This window comes from Cydia strobilella, chromosome Z, assembly GCF_947568885.1.
Source record: "Cydia strobilella chromosome Z, ilCydStro3.1, whole genome shotgun sequence".
In the NCBI taxonomy this organism is placed as follows: domain Eukaryota; kingdom Metazoa; phylum Arthropoda; class Insecta; order Lepidoptera; family Tortricidae; genus Cydia; species Cydia strobilella.
This window is the reverse complement of record NC_086068.1, coordinates 34,088,573-34,116,436: the sequence shown is the minus strand read 5'-3', so window position 1 is coordinate 34,116,436 and position 27,864 is coordinate 34,088,573. Positions and strand designations below refer to the sequence as shown.

Here is a 27,864-nt window from a genome sequence, read left to right as displayed (position 1 = left end):
AATTTATTTTTATTGCATTATTTTAATATCTATAGTCATAGATATTTTACAGGTAGCACTAGTAGCAATGCAGGTCATTTCCCTACGGCTTCTGAACACATCTTAAGGCTGGCGTCCATTAAAGCCGAATCGCGTCGAATCGAGCCTCGTTGAATCGAGTCACATTTTTTCCGTGTGCGTTCATCACAGACAATCGAAGCGAGTCGAAGTCACGGGCGTCTGTGCTGAGGTCGTGCTTGTACAGTTTGTCTATGATGGATAGTTCGGACGAAGAAATGTTATTGTTTCAATTTCTTCTTGAAGAAGAAGAGTGCGAGAGAACAAGAAAGCGACGAGTGCACAAACACTGGGTCCACGATATAAACAAGAAGCGGAATATCTTCGGCTCGTCATTCTACACATGCAGCCTGTGGACCAACTATAAGCAGAGGGCATACAACGGCCTACGCGTCCAATATAATAACGCGTTCCGGGTGTTGATGGGGTTGCCGCGATTTTGTAGTGCCTTTGGTATGTTTGCGGAGGCACAAGTTGACAGCTTTGCGGCGATAATGCGCAAGAGGTGCGCTTCACGGATGCGTCGCCTGCGCGGCAGCCCCAACAGCATTCTGGGCGTGTTCATGGAGCGCGAAAATGGCCCCAAGCTCAACCGTTGGCGGGGGCTGCATGCACTCGCCGTCTAGCTTTTAGTTTTAGTTTTTATGCGGTACTAACACTAGTATGTAATAAGATTGTAATGTTTACTAACCACGTATGGACCTTTTAGTCTGAAATAAATGATTTTTTTAACGCAAGGCCATCGAGAACTGGGACGGCGGCATATCGATTGGTGGGAAGACGATATGCAACCTACGCTATGCTGACGACACAACGCTCTTGGCTTCCGATCAGGAGGAGATGAGTCGATTGTTCAGACGAATAGAAGCCGAAAGCATCAAATTAGGACTTCACTTCAACCATGCTAAGACCAAGCTGATGTTTGTGTATCGGAAAATACCTCCTCGACGAAGCTTAGAACTAAAAGATCTTCACCTACCTCGGCTCACTTATATCTAGCGATGGTAGCTGTGACGGGGGAATTATCCGGAGGATTCAAATAGCGAAGGAAGCTATGGCTCGGCTAGATAAGATTTGGAAAGATCGTAGTATATTAAGACAGACGAAGATGCGTTCTCTCGTTTTCCCAATCTTTCTGTATGGTATGGAGACATGGACCATCCGAGCCAATTTGACCAAGCGTATCAACGCGTTTGAGATGTGGTGTTGGCGCCGGCTTTTACGAATACCGTTAACGGCAATGCGTACCAATTAGTCCATACTGGAAGAGCTGCGCATAAAACGCCGGCTGTCAACAATATGCCAGGACCAAATGCTTACTTACTTCGGACACCTCTCACGTCGTTCTCCAGATAGCCTGGAAAGAGTAATAATGACGGGCAAAGTTTAAGGCACGAGACCTCAGGGCCCTCCTCCCACTAGATGGTGTGCTCAAATTACGGCACCTATGCAACTAAAACTGCACGAGGCCATGCGCTTGGCGAGGAACAGAACCCTATGGAGGAACCTGGTCTTCAGCAGAAGGACATGATGTCACGATCCTCAGTATTGAGGGACCGACTGAAGAAGAAGAAATGATATTTATTATTTATTTATTAATAATTCTTCGTTCATCTTGAACCTAGATCCGAAACTTCCGAAAGTACGTAAACTCCAAAACGAAACCACCCGTACTCATCCGCTACCCCGCGTCCACTGAGGCGCGCCGAGTCGAGTCGAAACGCGTAGCCGCAGAAATTCGCCTGACGAGCAATGCGCGCGGGAGATTCGAATCGGCGCGCCGCGGCTCTTCTTTAATGGACGCAGTTGCATAAAAAATATAGGAGGCGAATTATTGCGATTCGATTCGATTCGACTCGGCGAGCCTAGTGGACGCCAGCCTTTAGAGTACTAATGATATGTGTGTAGATAAAGTAGTGTATGCAACTGTACATAATTAGGCCTTAAAACACTCGTGTGATTAGTGATGGGCGAGCGGAAAGTTTCCTTTAAGGGAAACTTTCGGTAACGTAATTTACTGAGAATATTTCCGCAATATTCTCCTGACGTGAAAAATAGGGAAATTTACATTTTTTGATGATTATATTGCACTTTTCTTAGTGAGTAGAGCTGTCAAAAGAGTTAATTAGTAATATTACAAATGAAAAATATAATACATACCTAAAAGGGTTTCTAACTTAGGGATAGGAATATTTTGAAAATTTAAATTTAATAGAAAAATTAACGTACATAAATTTGTGCCCCATTAATCAATAGGGTTTTAAAAATGATTTCAAGGTATTTAAGATCATTTTTTGCTTAAATAAATACTTTGGGAGATAATCGAACAAAAAGTCTTAAGAGATTATGAACCTGAATCAACAGTTTCCTAGTTTTTCATTATTTTTCTAGCTAAACTTCTTCTTCTTTTTTCTAGCTCTATTTGTTTTGCTTTCTTATACTTGTATAAAATTTAAGAATCTTCAAAAAATCTAAGGAAACGTGTGTACAAGAAGAGCGTATGTTCTAAAGAAACTTACGGCAGTTATGTCCTTTTGACGGTACCACTATTGTACCAAAAAAAAAGTTTGTAGATAACTAGGAATATTATGTGACCTCAACAATGAACTTTTGAAGAAATCAATCTCATCGAGGGGACTAATTGATGCGTTCACATGCTGTTATAATTTGATTTAACAAAACTAGCACTTAAATATATGCCAATCACTAAAATGCATTTTTTAAGCATTTTTTTGCAAGAAACAACATACAGAAATGTTATTTATATACCATATTTCTAAAATAAAACATAAATTAACATAGAAATTTCCTTGCAATTTATGAGAATTTTTCGGCATTTTATGGAAATTTACGAAAAATTCATGAAATTCAAGTGAAATGATCCTTGTTTCAACGTAAGGATAAGGAACCTTGTGTTTCTAAAATATTTCATCATTAGAAAAAATCTAGTTTCTATACAAAAAACACGCGCTTTTAGATAAATTGCCAGTTTTGGAAATGTTTCCGTAACATTACCGAGAATATTCTCTCAATCGGTAATATTCTCGGCAATTTCCCATCACTACGTGTGATTCTATTATGAAACTCGCTAGCGCTCGTTTCATAAAACCACACTTGTGTTTTAAGGCCTTTCATTATGCATCAGTTGCATAAACTACTATTATGAACAAAAAACAACCAGGTGTCTATTACGCATATAAACTAAAGCTGACGCATAAGCACCATGCGTCTTTTTCAATTACGGTCCCTTGTAGCAAGGTAGCGTATTCTAGCCGTAAAGGCATTAAGTGACACAGTTCTACTTCAGAAATCAGAAATTTATTTGCTTAAAACATGGTTACAAAGGTATTTACAACAGAAGAGAGTTTCACATGCTTTGTCAATTTAAGACATGCAAATATTAATACTTATTCTAGTATAACTTAAACTATTATTACGAATCTATATACAATACATTCAGTAACATAATAGGTACTTAAAAGCTACGGGCAATTTCATTTCTCTTCAGGAATTCGTTAACAGAGTAGAAACATTCCTCTAGCAACCATTGTGAAAGTTTTCTTTTCAGTTCCCTTAAGGACAAGTTTTTGAGATTATTCGGAAGAGCATTGAATAATCTAATGGCCATCGGATAGCAACTGTTCTTAAATAATTTCGTTTTTATTTTCGGCAAATACAAGTTATCTGGGTAACGGGTATTAAAATTCCACACAACACACACTTTTTTAAATAGATTTGGATTTGTCTTCACAAAAACACACATTTCATAGATGTACAGTGATGACAATGTTAAAAGTTTAAGCTCTTTGAATAAAGGTTTACAAGATACATGCTGTCGTACATCACAAATATTGCGTATGCATTGTTTTTGTGCGATAAAAAGTTTATTTATAGCACCTAGTTACCCCATATCAAAATCCCGTATCTAAGTATCGAGCAAATGAAGCCATGATATGCTTGAATAGCAGTTTGTCTATTTGGTACTTTAGTCAGACGCCAAAGAGCATAGGCAAAGCTATTTGTTCTTCCACATATTTTGTCGATGTGCGATTTCTAAGAGCACTTATCATCTAAAAGTATTCCAAGAAATGGCACTTGGTTATTCTCTACTAAAGTTTTACCATCATATTCAACTTTTAGGTCCCGGTTTTTGCCATATATGTTGTGAAATTGCACATAAGTGGTTTTATTAATATTTACATTCAAATTATTACATTTAAGCCATTTAATTATTGCATAAATAGTATTGTTTATGTCATTATTATATTCTTCATTATTATAATTATCATTAAGGGGTACTATCAAAGAAATGTCATCTGCAAATAAAGTGCAATCGTGATTTGATACGTCAGGTAAGTCGTTAATATAAATTAAGAAAAGTAATGGGCCTAAGATGCTTCCCTGCGGGACGCCTACTCTATTATCTCTGTATTTGGATTTTACCGAACACAGTTCATTTTTATCGGAAAGAGTACTTATTTCAACATGTTGTGTTCTATCGCTAAGATAACTTTTCAGCCATTCATGGATTTTATCTCAAAGACCATATTGGTGACACTTAAAAAGAAGTAAGTTATGCTCTACGAAATCAAATGCCTTACTCATGTCGAAAAAAATACATGGGCATGGCACTTTCTTATCTACGTGTTCTAATATCTTATGGACTAAGCTGAAAACCGCTAATGTAGTGGATTTTCCCTTTTGAAACCCATATTGCTCTGGTTTTAAGACATTGAATTTATTAATCAAGCTTACGATACGGGTGTGCATGGTTTCTTCGAAGACTTTAGATATGACGGAAAGTAGGGCTATGGGTATGTAATTCTCAATATTTTGCTTATCTCCTTTTTTGTATAGAGGTTTGATGACGGAGATTTTTAATTTCTCCGGAAATATACCCCGCTCAAAAGACATGTTAATAAAATGAGTCAGCACAGGTGTTATGACTAGAGCTGAGTATTTTAATATAGCAGTAGGTATTTGGTCAAAGCCCACAGAATTAGTATTACGTAAACACATTATATATTTATAAACTTCATCTTGGCTCACAAGGTTTAAAAATATGCTGGAAATTACTGATTCTATACGATATGGATAAGAGTAAGACCCATTTGTTCCCTTATTTAGATTTGTTGAACCGACTAAATTATCATTAAATAAATCCGCAATGGTATTCGGATCCGTGATAATTGATTCGTCATGTTTAATTTTATCAAAGGTTTTATCCGGGATTGATTTGAGATTATGACCGGTGTCTTTTTTTATTAGAGTCCAATCAGTTGGTATAGTTTGTTTCGTTTTTGACACAACCGATGAAAAGGCGCAGTTAAAGGTTAAGAGGTATTTCCCGTTGGATATATGGATATTACGTATCATTTTAGTCAAAGTCAAAGTCAATATAATCTTTATTCAAATAGGCCTAGCAACAAGCACTTTTAAATTGTCAAGTTTTAAATATTACCTTAATCTAAATATCAGAGCAATTTATTGATGCAGTTATTATTATTCTTAAAAACATTGAATTATTATAGATATGTCAAACTTAATAATAAGAATTCACAAAAGGATCGTCAAACACCTTTATGATTACTAATATGCACCGTATCTGCAGTACAGTTCCATAAGTCTCGTTAAATAGGTATTGAAGTAGAACTGTGTCACTTTGTAAAATTGAAAAATTAAATAAAAATGTTAATGATATTGTTTTTAGAATTGCTTTCTTGGGGTTAGATATGAGGATATCACGTATCATTTGTGGTATATTATACAAAAAAAATCAGCCATATGCCATATCGTATCTGGAGGAGCCCAAACTTGGTATGTTTTGAAAATTCTTTTTGTTTTAATTTAAAAAAGAATGGCTGAAATGTAATGATGTGGTATATTTTTAGAATCGCCTCAAAAAGCCCTTTCGTATGATACCACACACGATAGATTAAAAAAAAAAACATACAAAAAAATTAATCCGCTTAGTAACTTCTGCTGCTGACCTGACTGTATGCAGCAGTGTTGGCCGTAATTGTTAATTTTAATTGACCGAAGCGTAGCGAAGGTCTACGGTTTGACTCGCGCATTTTGCTTTTGTATGTCCGGATGTTCTCCTCTACAGGTCGCAATTCTCAACCGATTCTCGTGAAATTTTGTGACCAAATTCTATGATTAAATATAATTTTTTTGTCGACCCGGTTTTTGGAAATTTTTCAAAATGGCGGAGTCGTGATAGCTCGCGCCCAAACAAATTGTCGTATGGATATCATAACAGTATTTTCTTTTAGAGATATGTTTACAGATTAAACGGCAAAAAATGCAGAAATTTTGTATTGCTGGTTTTGGCGGTATTTAGATGTTTAGTTTATACTCGAGAAAGAGTAGCTGTATTTCGTCAGCTAATATAAGAACTAGCGTGGCGTGTTTTGCAAACAATCGCTTTTATCGTTTGCAACGGGTGGTCCCTGGTTCGATCCCCGGTAATTGTATGCTGCTGCATAACTTTTTGTATTTTTATTCACTTAAATTTCGTATTGTTTTTTTTATTTATTTTATATTTTTCTATTTTAAAAAAATGAAAATGAATAAATAAAATAAAAAAAATAAAAATCGTTTATTTCAGATCTGCATTGATCCATAACGGTGTTAGTATAAAAAAAACCTAAAAACTATGTTAAGTACTAAATTAATTAATAATATTACAACTAAAAAATATTTATCTCTAAGTAAAAACTAAAAGCTAGGTATTTGGTTAGACGTGGCCACTCGGAGACCAGGAGCGCAGGTTGGCAAGCTTTATTTCGCTCTCCCAATGGCCACCTCCACCCAAAACTTCGTAACAGGGCAGTCGAGGCGCTCGGCCAACACCCTGAGCAGACTGTTGCTGCTGCCGCGCACCCGTCTCAGCATGGAGGCGATTCTTTTCCTCCTAATGGCGAAAAAGTCATCTACTTGCGCCTCAGCGAACATGCCGGACGCGCTGCAGTGCTTCGGCAGCCGCAACAGCATCCTCAAGATGTTATTATATTGAACGCCCAATCCGTTGTGTAAACCTCACCCACAGGCTGCTCGTGTAGAAAGTCTGGCAGTAGGCTCTAAAGAGCGTCAATTTAACTGCTTTGTTACACCGTGCGAACCTGCGGGCGAGCATGTTGCCTCTCACTGCCGTCGCTCTTCTCTCTCTTTCCAGATCTAGAAAATAATATTATTGATTGATCAAGCGCGGGCTAAGCGTATTCGTTTCATTTTTACAAGCTTTTATTTAACTAGACCTAAAACATATGTTTTTTTATTTTAATTTTCTAGTGTTCTTAACCGCGGAGCCATACATTTATTTAGATTTAAGTGGTTCTCCTTATTCCGAATTTCATATAATTTTATTTACAGTGTTTCTCTTAAAATACGTAAATTTTTTGCACTATAAACTTTGAGGTTTAGGTAGTATAGATTCGTTTGTCTGAGCCGGTTTATGGAGCCAATTATTCAATAATATTATTGAAAAATTCAATAAAAATTGAGAAAATTTTGCCCAACGCCTGTCCATGTGAGTGATCATCCATGTTAAACAAGATGGTGAAGTTAAGTTTAATAATAACTAACAAAGATGTCACTTTAACACAGGTGACCTAGCTAAGTAGTGCCTAATTTGCTCGATATGTGGTGACATCGTGAGGTCGAAACGGGCCGATTTTTAGGGTTCCTTATCCAAATCCTCTGTCCGTCTCTCCGTCTGCATGTCACCAGGCTGTGTCTAATGAACCGTGATAGCTAGACAGTTGAAATTTTCATAAATGATGTATTTCTGTTGCCGCTATTGGAACAAATACTAAAACGTACGGAACCCTCGGTGGGCGAGTCCGACCCGCACTTGCTTGATGCTTAATTTCGTGTGGCTCCCTCCAATATATCTCCACTACTAAGCATTTCAATACTTTTAGAAATTAAAAAATCAGCCAGGTATACAGGGTGGTTTGGGTCAGTGAGGGCAACTACCAGATCCCGTGCTGCTACGTGAAAATGGTCATAGAAAACCTTCCCTCAATTTCAAAGTAATGAAGATTGGGGTTTACCGATTTTGGAAAAAACATAGGTACCTACAGGATGCATAAAAAGATCATTTTTGACAAATGCCTGCGGCGCCCTTTTTCTCTTACCTACAAGCTTTTCACTGTAGGGTAGGGCAAAGCTCAACAATCAAGTCTTACATACAGGGCGCCTGCTTTACGCTATTAGGTCCCTAAGCGGCCCTATGCGGTCTTCGCAATAACTTTTCCACGCCACGTTTCACGTCAACCACTGCGGCTGTGTCCCTAATAGCCTTTTCCCATGTTTTTTTGATGCCAATCGATCCCATTCCTATCCACGATCAAAAGCTTGTATGGGACCATAAAAAACTTCGCCTAGGAAAGCCACAAATCGAGGAAAACTTTTCCCATACAATTTGTATGAAATGAAAACTTATTTTTCACATGCTATTTTTTATGCCAATCGATTCCATTCCTATCCAGTATCAATAGTTTCATAGCGTTCAACTAATGGTAATGTACCTACTAAAAAGCCACAATAATTTTCAAAGCGAAATTTATAAACCTAGAAAATATTATGCTGAAGCGATCAACATCAAAATCAGTGATTTGTTAAGATTTAGTTAGTCGAAACCGTTTTCTCCCGAAATGGAAATTGTATGAAAAAAGTACCTTTTGTCTATAGCTATTCTACCCTCTTATTTAAACCATCCTAGACACATCCATCTTAAGCTATGCTCGCGAGGTCTACAGCTCACAGAGCCACTAGTTAACCATTGATCAATTGCATTAACCATTAGTTCCGCCATTAACCAATTGCATTACGCACCAATTGCATTAAAGTTAATTCGAATTAAATTTTTGAGACGTTAATGGCCATTGAAGTTAATGGCCATTAACTTCAATGGCCATTAAAGTTTCAAAAAATTAATTAGAATTACTCTCAATTGCATTAACGTTACCACCCGGGTGCGGGGGGTGACCCGAGTGGTTATGTGGGACTCCCGTCTAGGCTAATGAGGCCCACGGTGTACCCACTAAAAAAAACCCCATATGCCGCCTCGCCGCCCTATTGGTGGGGTTACAGGAACGCTTGCGCTTGTCATCCGCGACCCCACCGGCGGCAGCCACCCACGAGCGCGGCTCCTTCGCGAATGCCCGAAGGCCCTTCACGCTAGGCGCGCCAGATGGTAAGACGCGCCTTCCTCCTCGGCTTTCATTCTGTATTGTAGCGGACCCCCCCGAGCCCGCCACACCCTGACTGAACCCTGGCAGTAGTAGCAGTACCTACTACGTAGTGGAATTCAGGTTTGGTGCAACCATGGTGCAACATAGACATACGCGGTTTTGGTCATTTGAATCGTCTTGATGAGCACTACGGAGAGCAGTACCAATGATAGAGCTGATGCTGAACCCTGGCAGTACCTAGTGGAACTAAGGTTTGGTTGACATATCAGTCAAATTTGACCGATTGACCGTTTTTGTCATTTTCAGTGAAAATTATCTTTTTGGGATAGAATTTAGCACCAAGTAACATTGTTAAGTGTAGATTTATGCTATCTGTCAAAATTGACATTTTGTGACATTTTTGACAGTTTTGGATCCCAGATCGAAACGGCTTGTCCAATTTTAATAGGACCTTCAACATTAGTCATGGGATGGAAAATGTAGTTTGACACATCTGTCAAAACTGTCAAAATTGACAGTTCGACAGTTTTTGCCATTTTTAGTGAAAATTAACATGTTTTGTTAAAGTTTGGTACTAAGTGACATAGTTTAGTGTTGTTTGACATATCAGTCAAATTTGACAGATTGAAAGTTTTTGTGATTTTCAGTGAAAATTATCTTTTTGGGATATAATTTAGCACCAAGTGACATTGTTAAGTGTAGATTTATACAATCTGTCTAAATTGACTTTTTGTGACATTTTGACATTTTTGGATCCCAAATCGAAACGGTTTGTCCGATTTTGATAGGACCTTCAACATTAGTCATGGGATGGAAAATGTAGTTTGACACATCTGTCAAAACTGTCAAAATTGACAGTTTGACAGTTTTTGTCTTTTTTAGTGATGTCACTTAGTACCAAACTTTAACAAAACATGTTAATTTTCACTAAAAATTACAAAAACTGTCAAACTGTCAATTTTGACAGTTTAAATTTTTCCATCCCATGACTAATGCTGAAGGTCCTATCAAAATCGGACAAACCGTTTCGATTTGGGATCCAAAAATGTCAAAATGTCACAAAATGTCAATTTTGTCAGATTGTATAAATCTACACCTAACAATGTCACTTGGTGCTAAATTATATCCCAAAAAGATAATTTTCACTGAAAATGACAAAAACGGTCAATCGGTCAAATTTGACTGATATGTCAAACAACACTAAACTATGTCACTTAGTACCAAACTTTAACAAAACATGTTAATTTTCACTAAAAATGGCAAAAACTGTCAATTTTGACAGTTTTGACAGATGTTTAAGGTCCTATCAAAATTGGACAAGCCGTTTCGATCTGGGATCCAAAACTGTCACAAAATGTCAATTTTGACAGATTGTATAAATCTACACTTAACAATGTTACTTGGTGCTAAATTCTATCCCAAAAAGATAATTTTCACTAAAAATTACAAAAACTGTCAAAATTGACAGTTCGACAGTTTTTGCCATTTTTAGTGAAAATTAACATGTTTTGTTAAAGTTTGGTACTAAGTGACATAGTTTAGTGTTGTTTGACATATCAGTCAAATTTGACAGATTGAAAGTTTTTGTGATTTTCAGTGAAAATTATCTTTTTGGGATATAATTTAGCACCAAGTGACATTGTTAAGTGTAGATTTATACAATCTGTCTAAATTGACTTTTTGTGACATTTTGACATTTTTGGATCCCAAATCGAAACGGTTTGTCCGATTTTGATAGGACCTTCAACATTAGTCATGGGATGGAAAATGTAGTTTGACACATCTGTCAAAACTGTCAAAATTGACAGTTTGACAGTTTTTGTCTTTTTTAGTGATGTCACTTAGTACCAAACTTTAACAAAACATGTTAATTTTCACTAAAAATTACAAAAACTGTCAAACTGTCAATTTTGACAGTTTAAATTTTTCCATCCCATGACTAATGCTGAAGGTCCTATCAAAATCGGACAAACCGTTTCGATTTGGGATCCAAAAATGTCAAAATGTCACAAAATGTCAATTTTGTCAGATTGTATAAATCTACACCTAACAATGTCACTTGGTGCTAAATTATATCCCAAAAAGATAATTTTCACTGAAAATGACAAAAACGGTCAATCGGTCAAATTTGACTGATATGTCAAACAACACTAAACTATGTCACTTAGTACCAAACTTTAACAAAACATGTTAATTTTCACTAAAAATGGCAAAAACTGTCAATTTTGACAGTTTTGACAGATGTTTAAGGTCCTATCAAAATTGGACAAGCCGTTTCGATCTGGGATCCAAAACTGTCACAAAATGTCAATTTTGACAGATTGTATAAATCTACACTTAACAATGTTACTTGGTGCTAAATTCTATCCCAAAAAGATAATTTTCACTAAAAATTACAAAAACTGTCAATCTGTCAAATTTTACTGATATGTCAACCAAACCTTAGTTCCACTAGGTACTGCCAGGGTTCAGCATCATCTCTATCATGGGTACTGCTCACCTAAGTGCTCATCAAGACGAGTCGGATGACTAAAACAGCGTGTGCCTATGTTGCACCAAAGCTTAGATCCACTAGGTACTGCCAGGGTTCAGCATCAGCTCTATCAAAGGGTACTACTGCTCTCCTAAGTGCTCATCAAGGCCAGTCGGATGACCAAAATAGCGCGTGCCTATGCTGCACCAAACCTAAGTTCCACTAGGTACTGCCAGGGTTCATAAGGAGGATGAGTAATACATACTCATACATACATACAAGTTCAGTCTTGCAGACCTTTGAGTCCTTGGACGCCTTTATAAAATTATGATATTTCTTCTTGTTAATTGTTAATTATCAATCACATTTTTAATTTTCATTAAAAATTGATTTAATTGTTAATGGTTTGTGAGCCATTAACCATTAGTTCGTTTTAATTGTCAATGGTTTGAAATAAATTAATATTAATGGCCATTGATGTCAATGGCCATTACTAATTCATTTTCCGTCAATGGTTAATGGCCAAAATTTATGGGCCCTGGACGGAGAATGCCTTAAAACCTTAAGTTAGCTCATTTTAATTATTATTAGAATCGAAACTACTAAAAATTCAAAAAAATAAGCACTATTTTATTCTGCTTGTCGATACAGTTAATGTTAATGATGACATTTCTCCAAAAAACATTAGGTCTTACGCTCGTCTGTCGTACTAAATAGCCATAAAATCGAATATAGAATATTTTTAGAAGCGAAAATGAAAAAAAAATGAAAAATCGTTGAATGAAGTTTTTTTTAATATCAAAGAATGTTTCCTTTAAGTAAAATGAGCTAACTTAAGGTTTCTTTAAGGCACTTTCCCTGCAGGGTCCATAAATTTTTCCACCCTGTATATTATATCTGTGGTGTGAACTATAAAATTTCGTGTTTGTATTCATTGTAACTCGACAGCTTTTAAATCTCTCTGTGGTCGCTCCCTCATGACTGAGGATCGTGGTCATCAGTGGATGTGAATGCTCCACACCTGGTTCTTGTGATCTGCCTCCATCGGTGCCTGTCCATCGCGTCTCTGACGACCGAGCAAAAGCTGTAGTCTAACCCGTTCGTATAAAAACACCGCAAATAGATGTACAGGTTAGCCGTTTGGCACACACATACTAGGTCAAAACAAATTTTTTGACCCGCAGTTCCTAAAAAAATTTCGCTGGGGGAGTGGTAAAACATTTTTTTTTGTATGAAAAAAAAAAATATATTTTTTTTCAAAACCTATCGTGTGTGGTATCATACGAAAGGGCTTTTTGAGGCGATTCTAAAAATATATCACATCATTACATTTCGGGCATTTTTTTAAAATTAAAACAAAAAGAATTTTCGAAACATACCAAATTTGGGCTCCTCCAGACACGATATGGCTGTTTTTTTTTTATAACACAAATGATACGTGATATCCTCATGTCTAACTCCAAGAAAGCAATTTTGAAAATAATATCATTAACATTTTTTTTTAATTTTTCAATTTTACAAAGTGACACAGTTCTACTTCAATACCTATTTGACGAGACTTATGGAACTATACTGCAGATACGGTACATATTAATCATAAAATGATACGTAATATCCATATATCCAACGGGAAATACCTCTTTAACCCTTTAACTGCGCCTTTTCATCAGTTGGTATAATTTGTTTAGTTATTGACACAAAATATCAAGGTTGTATCCTCCAGCTACGATATACCTTACTGATTTTTTTTGTACAATATACCACAAATGATACGTAATATCTTGATATCGAACCCCAAGAAAGCAATAAGAAAATAATATCATAACCAATTTTTTTTTTCAATTTTACAAAGTGACACAGTTCTACTTCAAGAATAGAATAGAATAGAATAGAATAAAATATTTATTTGCTTGAATACGTAACAATCAGATCTTATAAAATAGTTAGACACAGTATTCAGTCGACACAACATCAACATGCAAAATATTTACATAATGGTACAATAAGGTACATTTACTAATTACTAACATGCAATCATTAAAACACTATCATAATATAACAGTCAATGAAATTAAATAAAAAAAAATGAAAAAAATAAATTAAAAAAAAGAGCAAGTTCGCAAGTATTCTTCGCTCAGCGTTAAAACAACCTCTCTGTACTTTTGTACATTTTTTTTTGTACAATATACCACAAATGATACGTAATATCTTGATATCGAACCCCAAGAAAGCAATATTGAAAATAGTTTCATTTAGTTTTTTTTTTAAATATTTTATATGTATATAATTTTTCAATATTACAAAGTGTAATGGAATTGTATTGGATTGTGCTGTTTTGTTTATTATTGGTGTTATCTAATCGATGATTACGATCACAAACGATAAGGTCTTTTTCCTCCCCGTCCCTCCGCCCGTCCCTCAAGATCTGAGTTCCGATCGCGAGCTACATTTAGCCGCCCGCAGTCATGGCTTTCGTTCGGTTAATTCTCGTCTGGCGTGTAGGTATATTTTATTCGTGGCAGTGCGTTACGTGTTCGTATTATACATATGGCAAGTTATAAATTGCAAGGTATATATCAATTTTCTCTATACCTACCTACTAATGCACAGGGTATACTTGAGGTTAGGTACTTATATCTATCACAGTCTTTTTACGATTCATGTTGTACGTGTAAGTAGCACATTTACTGTTGCTAAGTTGATTTAACGCTGACCGAAGAATACTTGCGAACTTGAAGTAGAACTGTGTCACTTTGTAAAATTGAAAAATTAAAAAAAAATGTTAATGATATTATTTTCAAAATTGCTTTCTTGGGGTTAGACATGAGGATATCACGTATCATTTGTGGTATATTGTACAAAAAAAAATCAGTCATATCGTGTCTGGAGGAGCCTAAACTTGGTATGTTTCGAAAATTCTTTTTGTTTTAATAAAAAAAAATGCCCGAAATGTAATGATGTGATATATTTTTAGAATCGCCTCAAAAAGCCCTTTCGTATGATACCACACTCGATAGGTTTTGGAATTATTATTTTTTCCATACAAAAAAAAAGTTTTTCCACTCCCCATCCCCACCGAATTTTTTTTAGGAACTGCGGGTCAAAAATTTTGTTTTGACCTCTAGTATGCGTGTGCCAAACGGCTAACCTGTACATCGATTTGCGGTATTCCTTTGAAATTGGGGTCGAGCGGCTTATTATTATTATTGTTGGGGTGTTGTGGGCCTGTGAGTGTCACGTCGACCAAGCAGTGATCTATTGTGACGGCCCTTTAAAGTTCGTTACTAATGCCCGTTGAGTCCAGAAAATTCCAGATTCTTTGGGCGGCTTCCGCTACTGGTTGAGGATGGGGCCCCTTTTACTTGATCGCTCCATCTAGTTGGAGACCGTCCCCGGCCTCGTTTGCCCTCCGTGTTTCCATCAATGATCAGCTTTTCAACAGCTTTTAAATAAGGTGTTGGGAATTTGTTGCAGCACGTGGAAGCCGGGTCCAAGCCGCCTGCAGAAGACAACCGGAGCAACCTGCTCAGCGAGATCCGACAGGGCGTGGAATTGCGATCCGTGAGTACCTGGCGGACTATCGCCGCTATTGCACTACTCATCAGCAGCAAAAGACAACCGGAGCAACCTGCTCAGCGAGATCCGACAGGGCGTGGAGTTGCGATCCGTGAGTACCTGGCGGACTATATCGGCTGTATCTCATGAACCGTGATAGTTAGACATTTGAAATTTTCACGGATGATGTATTTCTGTTGCCGCTATAACAACAAAGTCAAAGTCAATATATTCTTTATTCAAACAGGCCTAGCAACAAGCACTTTTAAATTGTCAAGTTTTAAATATTACCTTAATCTAAATATCAGAGCAATTTGTTGATGCAGTTATTATTATTCTTAAAAACATTGAATTATTATAGATATGTCAAACTTAATAATAAGAAGACAACAAATACTAAAACAAGTGCGAGTCGGACTCGTGCACGAAGGGTTCCGTACCATTACGCAAAAAAACGACAATAAAATCACGTTTGTTGTATGGGAGCCCCACTTAAATATTTATTTTATTCTGTTAGTAGTATTTATTTATTTAAACTTTATTGCATAGTAAAAGTTGTACAAAAGGCGAACTTAATGCCTGAGGGCATTCTCTACCAGTTAACCTTTGGGCCAAACAGAGATCAAATATACCATACCATAATATACATCAGTACTTTTGCATTTGACACTAAATTATTTTCCAACCCATTACTTTACTATGACTTGCTACAAGACGACCTGAACAAAGTATTGGTCTAAAGAATGGCTCATAAACCTGAATTCTACAAAATGTACTGTTCTGCACATAGGTACAAACAACCCTCATTACACTATATATAATATAATTTGGACAACACTCCCTTAAAAGCTGTCAAGGTACAAATCGATCTGGGCGTCAAAATCACTGAGGACCTGAAATGGGAAGAACATATAACTGTAATCGTTAAGAAAGCAAAGAGCCTTATCTACCTCATAAGAAAAGGTTTGGGAATCTGACGCCGGATATGATGATCAAAATTCACAAAACCTACGTTAGGCCTATATTGGGGTACGCATTTCAAGTATGGAGCCCTTATTTTATCAAGGATATTGAGACGTTGGAGAAAGTTCAACGTAGTTTCACCAAGATACCGAAGAAACTCAAAAACATGTCCTATGAAGAAAGACTACACTTCTTAAAGCTCACAACCTTGAAGGAGCGCAGAGAACGCGGAGATCTGTTTGAGACATACAAAATACTAACCCAACACTATGACCTTAATGATTTCCATAAGATGCTAGAACGCAATAGTAACAACCGTCTGAGAGGTCATCAGTATAAGCTGGTGTCTCACAGGTCCTACAATAATCCTCATAGACACTTCTTTAGCAACAGAGTGGTCAACGCTTGGAACAAACTCCCAGAGGATGTAGTAGAGACCCAAAGTGTCAATGAGTTTAAGAATAAATTAGATAAGCACAAAGCGAATTCTACTCAACACTGAGAGCTCAGTTTATGACTATACAGGCATTATCAGTTATTTAAACTGCCTGCCTGCATTATAAATAATAATAATAATAATGCCACAGGGCAGCTTGTGGCGAGCTGTTGGGGAGTAACGACCCCACGGACCCGAGTGCTCCCGAGAGTCAGTCAGGGTCTCCGTCTCCGGCGTGTCTTCGTCGGTCGGAGTGGACCCCAAGGGGACCCGCAGGACTCTCAGCTCTGGCTTGCCTTCATTGGCTGTCCAGAGAGGAGTCGCTAGAGCTATATGCTCCAGGGGTGGAAGTAAAAGATGCATAAGACGCGAGTTGGCACAATGGCTGTTAACAGCCACTGGGTAGAAAGCGGCGCACACCTCTCGACACCCCTGAGCCGCTCACACCGGTGTTGCTCCTGGTCGTCTTTACGACGGCAGTTTCAGGGGCCCATCTAGTCGGCGGCAAGTCACCACCTGCCTCGATAACTTGTGAAAACATTGTTATGGCAGGTGTCCGGACGTCTTTACAATAGCCCAGTCTCATTGTCCACCCAAACTTCAATCCATAGACCGGTATACTGCTCACTTTTTCTATAATAGTCCCAATGCCTGCTGCGACCGGTTCATGGGTGTCTATTGTTGCACCTGTGAACGGGTTCCAGCAGGCGTCCTACATGACATTAAAGCTCTCCAAGGGGCCTCTACGTGTTGGATCAATATCCCCACGCAAGCCTATCAAAAGACCGGGATTTATAGGCCCGTGAAATCCACAAGGAGATACAAAATAATAATAATAACCAGTACACTAACATCTTAATAACCAGTACACTAACATCTCAACACAATAGTCTAGTTTATTTTGTTTCTTATCATTGCAATAGTCCTGAACTAACCGGGGCTTGTCCTTGGGTGCACTACTATAGTGCATACAGGGATAATCGTCGGTTGGTGTCACATCACCTTTTAGAGTAAATTTTCTTTTTACAAGGGGCCTCTGCGTGTTGGCTTCGGCCCCACGCGCGCCTTCCAAATGTCCGGGACCCCATGGTCCCGAGATTATGTAAAGGACGAACATAATAATAATAATAAACGCCAAAGATGTCCACAACCGCGAGGTGTGCAATGCCAGGAATTATTTCCTTAACAACGAGTGTGGGGTACATTGTGACGTGGTGGCAGTAGACAGGAAACTCACGCCGCTCTCCTTGGCAAACGAGAACTGGCACAAACCTGTGGTACAAAGTACTGCGGACCGCAGGGCGGTATGGAAGGATAAGCAGCTACATGGGCGGTTCTACAAGTCCCTCACGGGACCCGATGTAGACCTGCTCGCGTCGGTGAACTGGTTACGATTCGGGGACCTCTTCGGAGAAACCGAGGGTTTTGCCTGTGCAATTGCGGACGAAGTTATGATGACGAACAACTATCGGAAATATATCCTGAGGGACGGTACGGTCGACATTTGTCGGGCATGCCGCCGTCCCGGAGAGTCACTCAGGCATATCATTTCCGGTTGTTCTCATCTTGCTAACGGCGAGTACTTGCACAGACATAATCTCGTAGCCAGGATTATTCACCAGCAGCTTGCTCTTCAATATGGCCTTGTGGACCGCGAAGTACCGTACTACAAGTATTTACCTGTGCCAGTTCTTGAGAATGGTCGTGCCACGCTCTATTGGGATCGATCTATCATCACTGACAGGACTATTGTAGCCAATAAGCCTGAAATTGTGATAATAGATCGATCGCAGCGCCGGGCCGTGCTAGTCGACATCACCATCCCCCATGATGAGAATCTCGTGAAAGCCGAGAAGGACAAGTCCAGTAAGTACCTACCTAGACTTGGCTCACGAGATAACCGCCATGTGGGATGTTGATTCGACGATCATTGTCCCGATAGTCGTTTCAGCGAACGGTCTCATAGCGAAGAGTCTCTACCAACACCTTGAGAGACTCTCGCTAGGTGGTTGGATCAAGGGTCAGATGCAAGGGCAGCCCAAAAGCGAGCGTCGGAACACCCCAGGGGTTTTAGTCCGTGCGAGTCGGACATACCCACTCGGCCTCTCCCGGGCCGGGTGGGATCCCTAACGGATTTCCCCTGGGTAAAAAAAAAAAAAAAAAAAGGTCAGATGCAGAAGGCGGTGATCTTGGACACGGCGCGGATAGTCCGCCGGTTCCTCTCTCTGCGGCCCTGACCACCGGCAGCTTGGGCATGCCCCGCTGCTGGCGGCACCCTAGGTTAGGTTTTTATAATGTGTTTATATGTATTTTGTATTGTTTTGTAAGTGTTTTTGTATTTTACTTTTATATCCATATTATAAAAACCAACCAAGTCGTGGGACCTTGATGTAGTGCATTTTCCCATTCAAAAGGTCCCCCGACTGCAATCGAAATAAAATACACAGGTACAGTCACGTCATTAATTTGTATTTACTGTTAATGACCGTAAGTGTACATTTATATTCCAATTTAAATTCATAAAGTTATGTAACTAACATCAAAATTATTTTTAGCTTTTCAGTTCGCTTAAAATTCAGCAGTCGTGTTTTTAATTTTTTAATTAATTTATTTTATTTTATTCATTTTAATGACAAAACGAACTAAAACTATGATTTAAAAAAAACAGGTAATTTTTAAATGTGGATATTAAATTAGAACTTTTAATTAGCACAACGTTCCGGAATCGAAATACGGTCATCTTTTCTGTGGGCAATATGTTCACGGTTTGGGACCTTTCACATCTTTATCTTTACACAGGTACAGCTTTTAAGAAGTAGTAGTACTTAGTTTTGAATGTTTGAGGCTTAGGAAAGACTTATAAGTCTCATAAATTTCATTTTTACTTACAAAAGATTTTTATTAAATTATCTTTGACGCGACTTTTGTACGACTCACACATGGCCTTCGGCAAAATAGGAGGTTGAATAGAGTTAGACAAAGATAAGTCTGCAGCGATTTTGATTGTCCAAACTGTGCAAGTATTATTTTAAATGGGACATTTTTTTGAAATTATGACGTATAATTCACACTTGCACAAGCCAGAAGCTCAGCGTAGTGCCGAAGGCCCAAAACGTCCAAGAGAGACGCGCTTCTATGAAAAGCCTAAGGCCAAGCTGCGGAAGTATAGTGATGAAACACAATGTTACAAGTGTCTTAATGCGAGGGCCAGCTATAGGGCTTGCAATGTTCGTAGCAGTACTAGGATAGATTACAGAAAGCTCGCACAGTCAAGTGGGTTAACTGGGGATAGGTGGGATAACATTACTTACTTACTTACTACTTGCTTGGTTGGCGCCATTACCCAAAATGAGTCTTGGCCTCCGACATAAAAGCACGCTATTTTTGCCCTGTCCTGGTGCGGATTCACGCCAGCTTTCACTGACGCCGAGCTATAACATTAGAGAAAGGAAATATTTCCCAATTATAGTCTACTTTTACATTCTTTGAGTCATGATTTAACAGTCTCAGGGTAGATTTTTTTATCTAATTCAATTAGACCATATTAAAAAAAATGTCTGTCGGATGCTCCAGGCCTTCGGCTCTACTTGGAGCTCGGCTTTCGCATTTAGACACATTTACTATTTTTGTGTTAGAGCACTACACCTTGGTAAGTAAGTAAGTAAATATTCTTTATTGCACCAAAATTATACATTTTACATACATGTAAAACTACAAAGAAATATTTAAAGAAAAAATACTTGGTCTTCGGCCTTTGCAATTAAGATACTAGGGGGAAGTTGCGTAAAACGCGCACTCCGGGCCTCCGGCCCTACGCGGAATTCAGACTTCGGCCTTTGAATTTAGACATTTGTACCTACTATCGTTCTGTGTCTGAACACCAAATTATTAAAGGCGCTCCTCTCTCGGACGCTTCGGGCCTTCTCTTATTTAGTCCTTAGATTAATACATACAATCGACTTTATGTTGCGAGCTTTTTACAATACATATTATATCAACATACACATAGTAAGTACATTGTGACTTAAACACTTTTCACAATCATGGAAATCTAATAAAACGTTTCGTACAAAACCTAATAAGAAATGGAGTTAGTAGGTACCTAGTAATAAGCTAATAAGTAACCTATGCACGAGTTCAAACAAAACCTGTTTATTTTTCATTTACGACCTGGTTAAATGAAGCAATAGGCAAGTACAAATTTATAAGAAATACGAATATCAATTCAGTGCTTAAATTGAAGTTCACACAAATTTTGATTTCAAATATTTCAATAGCGCGATTTAAAAATGTTTGTGTTTAGTTTCAAAATTTACGCTATACCATATTATTTTTTTGTATATATTTTTATGATCAGCGGTAAAATTATTTTATTTGAGACGTGATTTCTTTTACTTAGCATATTTTGTAAATCTTTATTCTACCAAAGTAAGAAATAAATGCATATGTTGTATATATATTTTGAATCGTCTTTCAAAGCTCTTCATTTTGATACCCCACTCGATAAGTTTGAAAGATTTTTTTTCCAAATGTCGCGCATTATTTTGTATTACGTCCGCCATATTGATTTTATTATGACGTCACATAGCCTATTAGTCTAAGATACGTTATATATGGTCGACCTTCACCCATACGTCTGACGGATGAAACTTATATTTTATGAAAGAAAATATGTTCCTGAACATAAATAAATAGGGTTGCCTAAAGAAATATTCAAGGCCAAGGCTATTTAAAAAAAAAATGAAAATAATTTTTTTTCTTCAAAATTCACCGATTTGTCTGACGAACGAAATAAGTTCCAATGGAAAGCATACAACTTCTACAACATGAATAAATAAGGTTGCCTATGTTTTTCCGGTCACTATTATGAGGTTGCCGTGTTTAAACAGGTGAGTTAAAATCGATACCCATCTGTCTGACGCTTGAATTATATATCAAAATAATGGTAATTTTATTGCGAATACAATGGTATAGGGTTGCCTGCAAAAATCCGGTCACAAATAAGGGTTGCCAGGCTTTTAAAGAAAATAAGAAGGAAAACTTTTAGCGATAACTCAAAAACTATAATTGATAACTGATCACGATCATTTTAACTATTTTCGAATGTGTTTATTAATCACTATTTTTGTGATTTTTTTCATGATTTTTCGATGAATGGTTCAAAAGTTAGAAGGAAAAACCCTTTTTTTTTTCTAAATAATTATTTCCGAAATGATTCATTTATCAAAAAATGTTGTTTAAAGAACCCTATTTATTTTGAAAGACCTATCTAACGACACCACACACCATGGGGTTGAAACGATAAAAAAATTGCCACACACATTTTGTTTCTTTCAAAGCGATTATTTCCGAATATATTCACTTTATCAAAAAATGTTTTTCTAAAACCCCTATTTATTTTAAAAGACCTATCCAACGACATAATCCCCTCGAAAGAAACAAAATGTATGTAAGGATTTTTTGTTTCGTTTCAACCCTATGATGTGGGATGTCGTTGGATAGGTCTTTTAAAATAAATAGGGGTTTTAGGAAAACATTTTTTGATAAAGTGAATATTTTCGGAAAAAATCGCCACGAAAGAAACAAAATGTATGTAAGGATCTTTTGCTTCGGTTCAACCCTATGATGTGGGATGTGTCTCGTCCGTGAAGACGGTGCTCGTAAATTGGACCGAAACATGTCGAGCTATTCGACTTAATAATACGTGAGTGACCCGGTTTAAAATAATCTAATATGTTTGAGTCTCACGGGAGTTATATAGTTAAAACTCATAATAGTGACCGGAAAAACATAGGCAACCTAATTTATTTATGTTGTAGAAGTTGTATACTTTCTATTGGAACTTATTTCGTTCGTCAGACAAATCGGTGAAATTGGAAAAAAAAAAATATTTTCAAAAATTTATTAAAAATAGCCTTGACCAAATGTCTTTAGGCAACCCTATATATTTATGTTCAGGACCATATTTTCTTTCATAAAATATAAGTTTCATCCGTCAGACGTATCGGTGAAGGTCGACCATATATAACGTATCTCTTACTATATGTCACCCGGGATGACGTACGGATTCGAATGATTTATTATACATCTAAATCGGTTAAGGCATTTAGAAGTTATGGTGGAATAAAGAAACTCACATACATATATATATACATACAAACATGAACGCTGAAAACATTACGCTTTTTTTTGGGCAGTCGTGTAATAAAGAGTATAATAATAATAAAATATAGTGATAGGTGCGGGAAATGTTTACCTACACTAGGTATAAGAGAAATTGAATACTTATTTGTTGTTATAGCGGCAACAGAAATACATCAACTGTGAAAATTTCAACTCTCTAGCAATCACGGTTCAAGAGATACAGCCTGGTGACAGACGGACAGACAGACAGGAGTCTTAATAATAGGGTCCCGTTTTTACCCTTTGGGTACGGAACCCTAATAAAAAAGACATTAATGATCATTGATGAATGTTCCTTTTATTAATATTGTTGGTCAGAAAACTCAACTTTTTATTTCAGATTTCCAAAGGACGAGGAATAGGGGATATTACTGCAATGTTCTGCCACCAGAGTGCAGCACTTTTTACCGTTTGGGTACGGAACCCTAAAAAGTGCGAAACCCTCGGTGGGCTGTCCGACTCGCACTTGTCCGGTTTTTTTTGTCGTAGTTGGACTACACGGTATAAATCGGTGTACACTGTTGACATTATGGAGGATACTTTTGACTCTTGAATTTCTATAATTTCGTGTGAATCAGTGGAGCTACCACAAACCAGTTCGTTTGTCTGTTGTTGTAAGGCCAGGATTACACTCGTAAGTTTTACTTACGTAAGTAGGGACAAAGCTATTTGCTAGAATGAGATAACGATATTCATATCTCATTCTGTAGTATAGCTGTGTCCCTACTTACGTAAGTAAAACTTACGAGTGTAATCCTGGCCTAATATATATGCAAGATTGATAGAGAGGTAGGAGCCAGGAGGCCCTGTGAGGTGATGAAGCGTGGTGAGGATGACGGCCGTCCGGTCCGATGTTACAATGTGTTGTTGGTTGTGCAGGTGCAGGCGTCGCGGCCGGCGAGCAACGGCGCGGCGCCGGCGGCGGCGGCGGCGGCGGCGGGTACGGGCGGCGCGTCGGGCCTGGCCGTGGCGCTGCGCCGCGCGCTGGACGAGCGCTCGCGCGTCATCCACTCCTCCGACTCCGACGACAGCGAGCCCGCCACCAGCGACGACGAATGGGATTAACCGCACACCGACACCTACTCGCTCTCTCCTCCTCCCTCTCCTTACACATTTCATATTTATGTTTAACATTCTTCCAGGCGTGAATCACTCCGCGATTTCGTCGCGTCGCTACAAGTACATGCGGCCTACACCAATTTTGGTGTCTAGCCATAGTAGTTGCCGCGCACCGCTACGGAACGGACGCCTGCTCGCGCTTGCGCCACCTAGCGGTCATATCTGTCGTAATAGACGTGTTTTGTTAGAGTGGACTTTCTGTACCAAGTACTATTATTTATTCTGTAATTATACTTTTACTTCCTAAAATCTTACCCTGTTACGAAGTTTACCCAGTGTCGATAAGGATCACAAAAGATCAATAATTAACTTTGCCAATGAAATAAAATGGTTTCATATAAAATTCTCGACGAATTAATAGCTCAAGATTGCGAATGGTATAATAAATATATTAATATAATCAAAGGCGCATTAAAGCGCTATACATTTTTGTTTGCGATACATGACTAAGCTCGTGGTAATGTGCTATATTTTAGTGTTTGCTTTTTAAGCTCCTTTTTACTATGTAACTATTTTGCCTAATCTTCTTCTAGCTGAGTGACGTTACCACTGGCTTTTTACCTCCCAATTTACATTATTCTCGACGTAATGTTAAAATAAATTAAGAATATTGTAGGCGCCACTGTACCAATTCAAGTGGTGTAGCAACACCACGACATGTTTACGATCATATAGCCTGTCAGGGCTTTCAATACAAAAGTGCGGTAAATTTAACAACCTTGAAGGTTGACCTGCATTTGGTTAGCATCATGAAATAACCTAACAATAGTAATAGAAGTCACATCAGGCAATCGGTTTGTATGAAGAGTAGAGGTAAACTGTATTGTACTATTTGTACTGTATGTATATTGAATGTGTATATAATGTACCTATGTAAACTGTACTGTATGTACATATATTGAATGTGTATATAATGTACCTATGTAATTGTAGAAAATGACTGACAAAACAATGGTGATTGTATGATTATAGCATTTTTGTCATACATACGATTATTTCCAGTTTTTGGTTAGCAGTGGCGTAACTGGGGGGGGGGGGAGGGGCAGATGGGGCAAGTGCCCCGGGCGCCATCCAAGGGGGGGGGGTGCCAAAATGGGCAAAAGGCAGCAGCAGGGAAACTTTTGCCAGTCGTCAGGGGGCTCAAATTTGGTGACTGCCCCGGGCGCCATATCCTTTAGCTACGCTCCTGTTGGTTAGTATTGTCTTTTGTGTAAGAGAGTGAACAAAACTAATAATACGTTGACCACCACACATTGACTATATATTGACATATTGGTATTAATAATATTCTATCTGTCCAATATTAAAATCACGTATAAAAATAGATTGGACATAACCAGGACACGGGGACCATTCGGAATATTTAAATTTCCATGTGTGACCCCATCTTTGGCCACGACGTGATCACAAACTGGAAGTAAGCGCACTGTACCTGGTATAGGTGTCGCACAACAGAGAGAGGCCTCGGCACACAAGATGTCGTGTAGTGTAGTGTACAGACTGTCACCGTCATTATCTACTTTTAATTCTCATTTACATACTATTTTGTACCACTCTCCCTGTCATTGATAATTGGTTCCATTAGCCTCTCTCTAAATCGCGAGACCTATGATAATAATCTAGATATTTTAGATTTATTAACTTAAATTGACATACAATTAACACGCCTAAAACCCTATATAATACAATTTGTTTTGTTCATCTGATCTGATTATAAGATTTAAATCAAACTTATACAGTCAGCAGTACTTAAAAGTAGGAGATCTTAGCTCCCGTTTTCTAAGGGGACCTTGCATTTTTGAGACAAAGCAAACCGCTTGGAACAGGTGTTCCTGGGGGTGATCTGAGCTGATTTAGCCCGGTTGCCACGAGGTCCCCCCCCCCCCCCCCCCCGGCATGGGGGGGGGGGGAGTGTCTCCGGCGCGCCTCACTCAAATTAATATCTGCATACATCTAGCAAATATATCAAGTTTGGTGTCTTTTTCGTGTAATTCGAATAGAATAGAATAGTTTATTTGTGCAAAAAAGGGTATAAATTGTTGTTACATAATATTGTTTCCAGTCCTTGATTTCCCATAATACATGGCTTACATATATTCTTAAATTACTAACTAATATTAAACCTCCATTAAAATAAAATGTCACATTGAAAAATAATAAAAGTACAATTAATAATAATAAAATCATAAATAGTCAATATAATTGAAGATTACAATTTGTCTAATATGAAAATATACAATCATTATAGAGCATTATAAATGTATCAATAGTAAAACAATGTCAAATCTATAACCTATAATTTACATAATGTCAAAAATTCGTCAATTGAATAATAACAGTTCTCTATCAAATGGTCAAATAATTATTTTTTGAATAGTTTTATTGGAAGGGCTTTAAAATCGCCAGTAAAAGTATTAAATAATTGTATTGCCATGTAATGCACGTTTTTTCTGCTCAGTGAAAGGTTTGTCCTGGGCATGTACAGATTATGTCGATGGGTACCTCTTTGAGACCTCATGGTGATAGTTTCAAAACATGTGGGGTGCTTTTTGACAAAAGTACATATTTCAAAGATGTAAATTGCAGGTAAAGTCAAAATTTTATTGTGCCTAAATAAAGGTCTGCAGTGATCCAGATACCAAGCCCCAGATAGAGACCTTACACATTTTTTTGTGTTTTAAATATTATATCAGCATCGACTGAGTTCCCCCATATAGTCAAACCATATCTCAATAGGGATGTCACATACCCGTGATATGCCGAAAGAGCGGCTGCTTCCGAAACCACATTGCGGATACGATAGAGTACATAAACAAATCGATCCAATTTAGTGCGTAGGCTATCAATGTGGCTCTTCCAATTACAGAAGTGGTCAATGTTTATTCCAAGCAATGATGCAGAATCTACTTCCTCAAATTTTGAACCATTGTACTTAATTTCTAAATCAATGTGTTTACTTCGGTATGTCTGAAATTGTATCATTTTTGTTAATTTGTAAATTATTGTTTTCTAGCCAGTCTATTACATTTACTAAAGCTTGGTTGATTTTATCATCAAATGGCGTATCGTCGTCATTTTTAATGAGCAACGTTGTGTCATCCGCAAAGAGGATACCGGAGGAGGATAGAGGATAGGAGATCATGAATATAGAGTAAAAATAGCAAGGGGCCCAGGATACTGCCCTGCGGCACGCCAGTTGTGTTAGGTTTGTAGTTCGATTTATAAGCTATTTTGTCATTACCATCAAACCTGGTGACTTCAACACATTGGTGACGGTTTCTGAGGTAGCTAGCGATCTAGTCCCACGCTGGACCTCTTATACCATATCTGTTCAATTTATGAAGCAGAATTTCGTGATCTACAAAATCGAAAGCCTTGCTCATATCTAAGAGCACGGCAACAATTGGAATTTGTTTATCAAGGCTTTCAATTACTTCTCTTACTAGATGATAACACGCTAGAGATGTCGAGCTATTCTTTCTAAATCCGAATTGATTTTCAGCTAAAATTTTATTTTTGGTTATAAATTTCATAATCTTATCACATTATTCTCTCAAATTTTTTTGATATGACAGGAATGAGGGTAATTGGCCTATAGTTGTTTAGTTCTGTCTTGGGACCTTTCTTATGAATTGGCTTTACAACAGAATATTTTAAGCGTTCCGGAAATACGCCTTGTAAATATGACAAGTTCATAATATGTGCCAGAGGGATATCGAGGATGAAGAATTCATTTCTGTGACTAAATTTTCACTCACCCATACAAAAAATACGAGAAATTCAAAATTAAAAAAAAAATCTACACTTTTTTTTCGAAAATCCTCTACAGAATTAAAACTATGGCGATTTGCTCTAGAAAAAAATACCTGTGAATAGCC

The 27,864-nt window shown here is 37.7% G+C and overlaps 1 protein-coding gene across 1 annotated transcript in view; it reads left to right on the top strand.

Moving 5' to 3' along the window:
- LOC134754485 (actin nucleation-promoting factor WASL-like) overlaps window positions 1-25,000 on the top strand; it is a 62,822-nt gene extending 37,822 nt beyond the window's left edge. Inside the window, exons 10-11 of the mRNA XM_063690819.1 lie at window positions 15,205-15,291; window positions 23,747-25,000. Coding sequence (XP_063546889.1) covers window positions 15,205-15,291; window positions 23,747-23,932 — 273 coding nt within the window. The 3' untranslated portion in view covers window positions 23,933-25,000. The remainder of the gene's footprint in view (window positions 1-15,204; window positions 15,292-23,746) is intronic.
- Window positions 25,001-27,864: the final 2,864 nt, after the last annotated feature.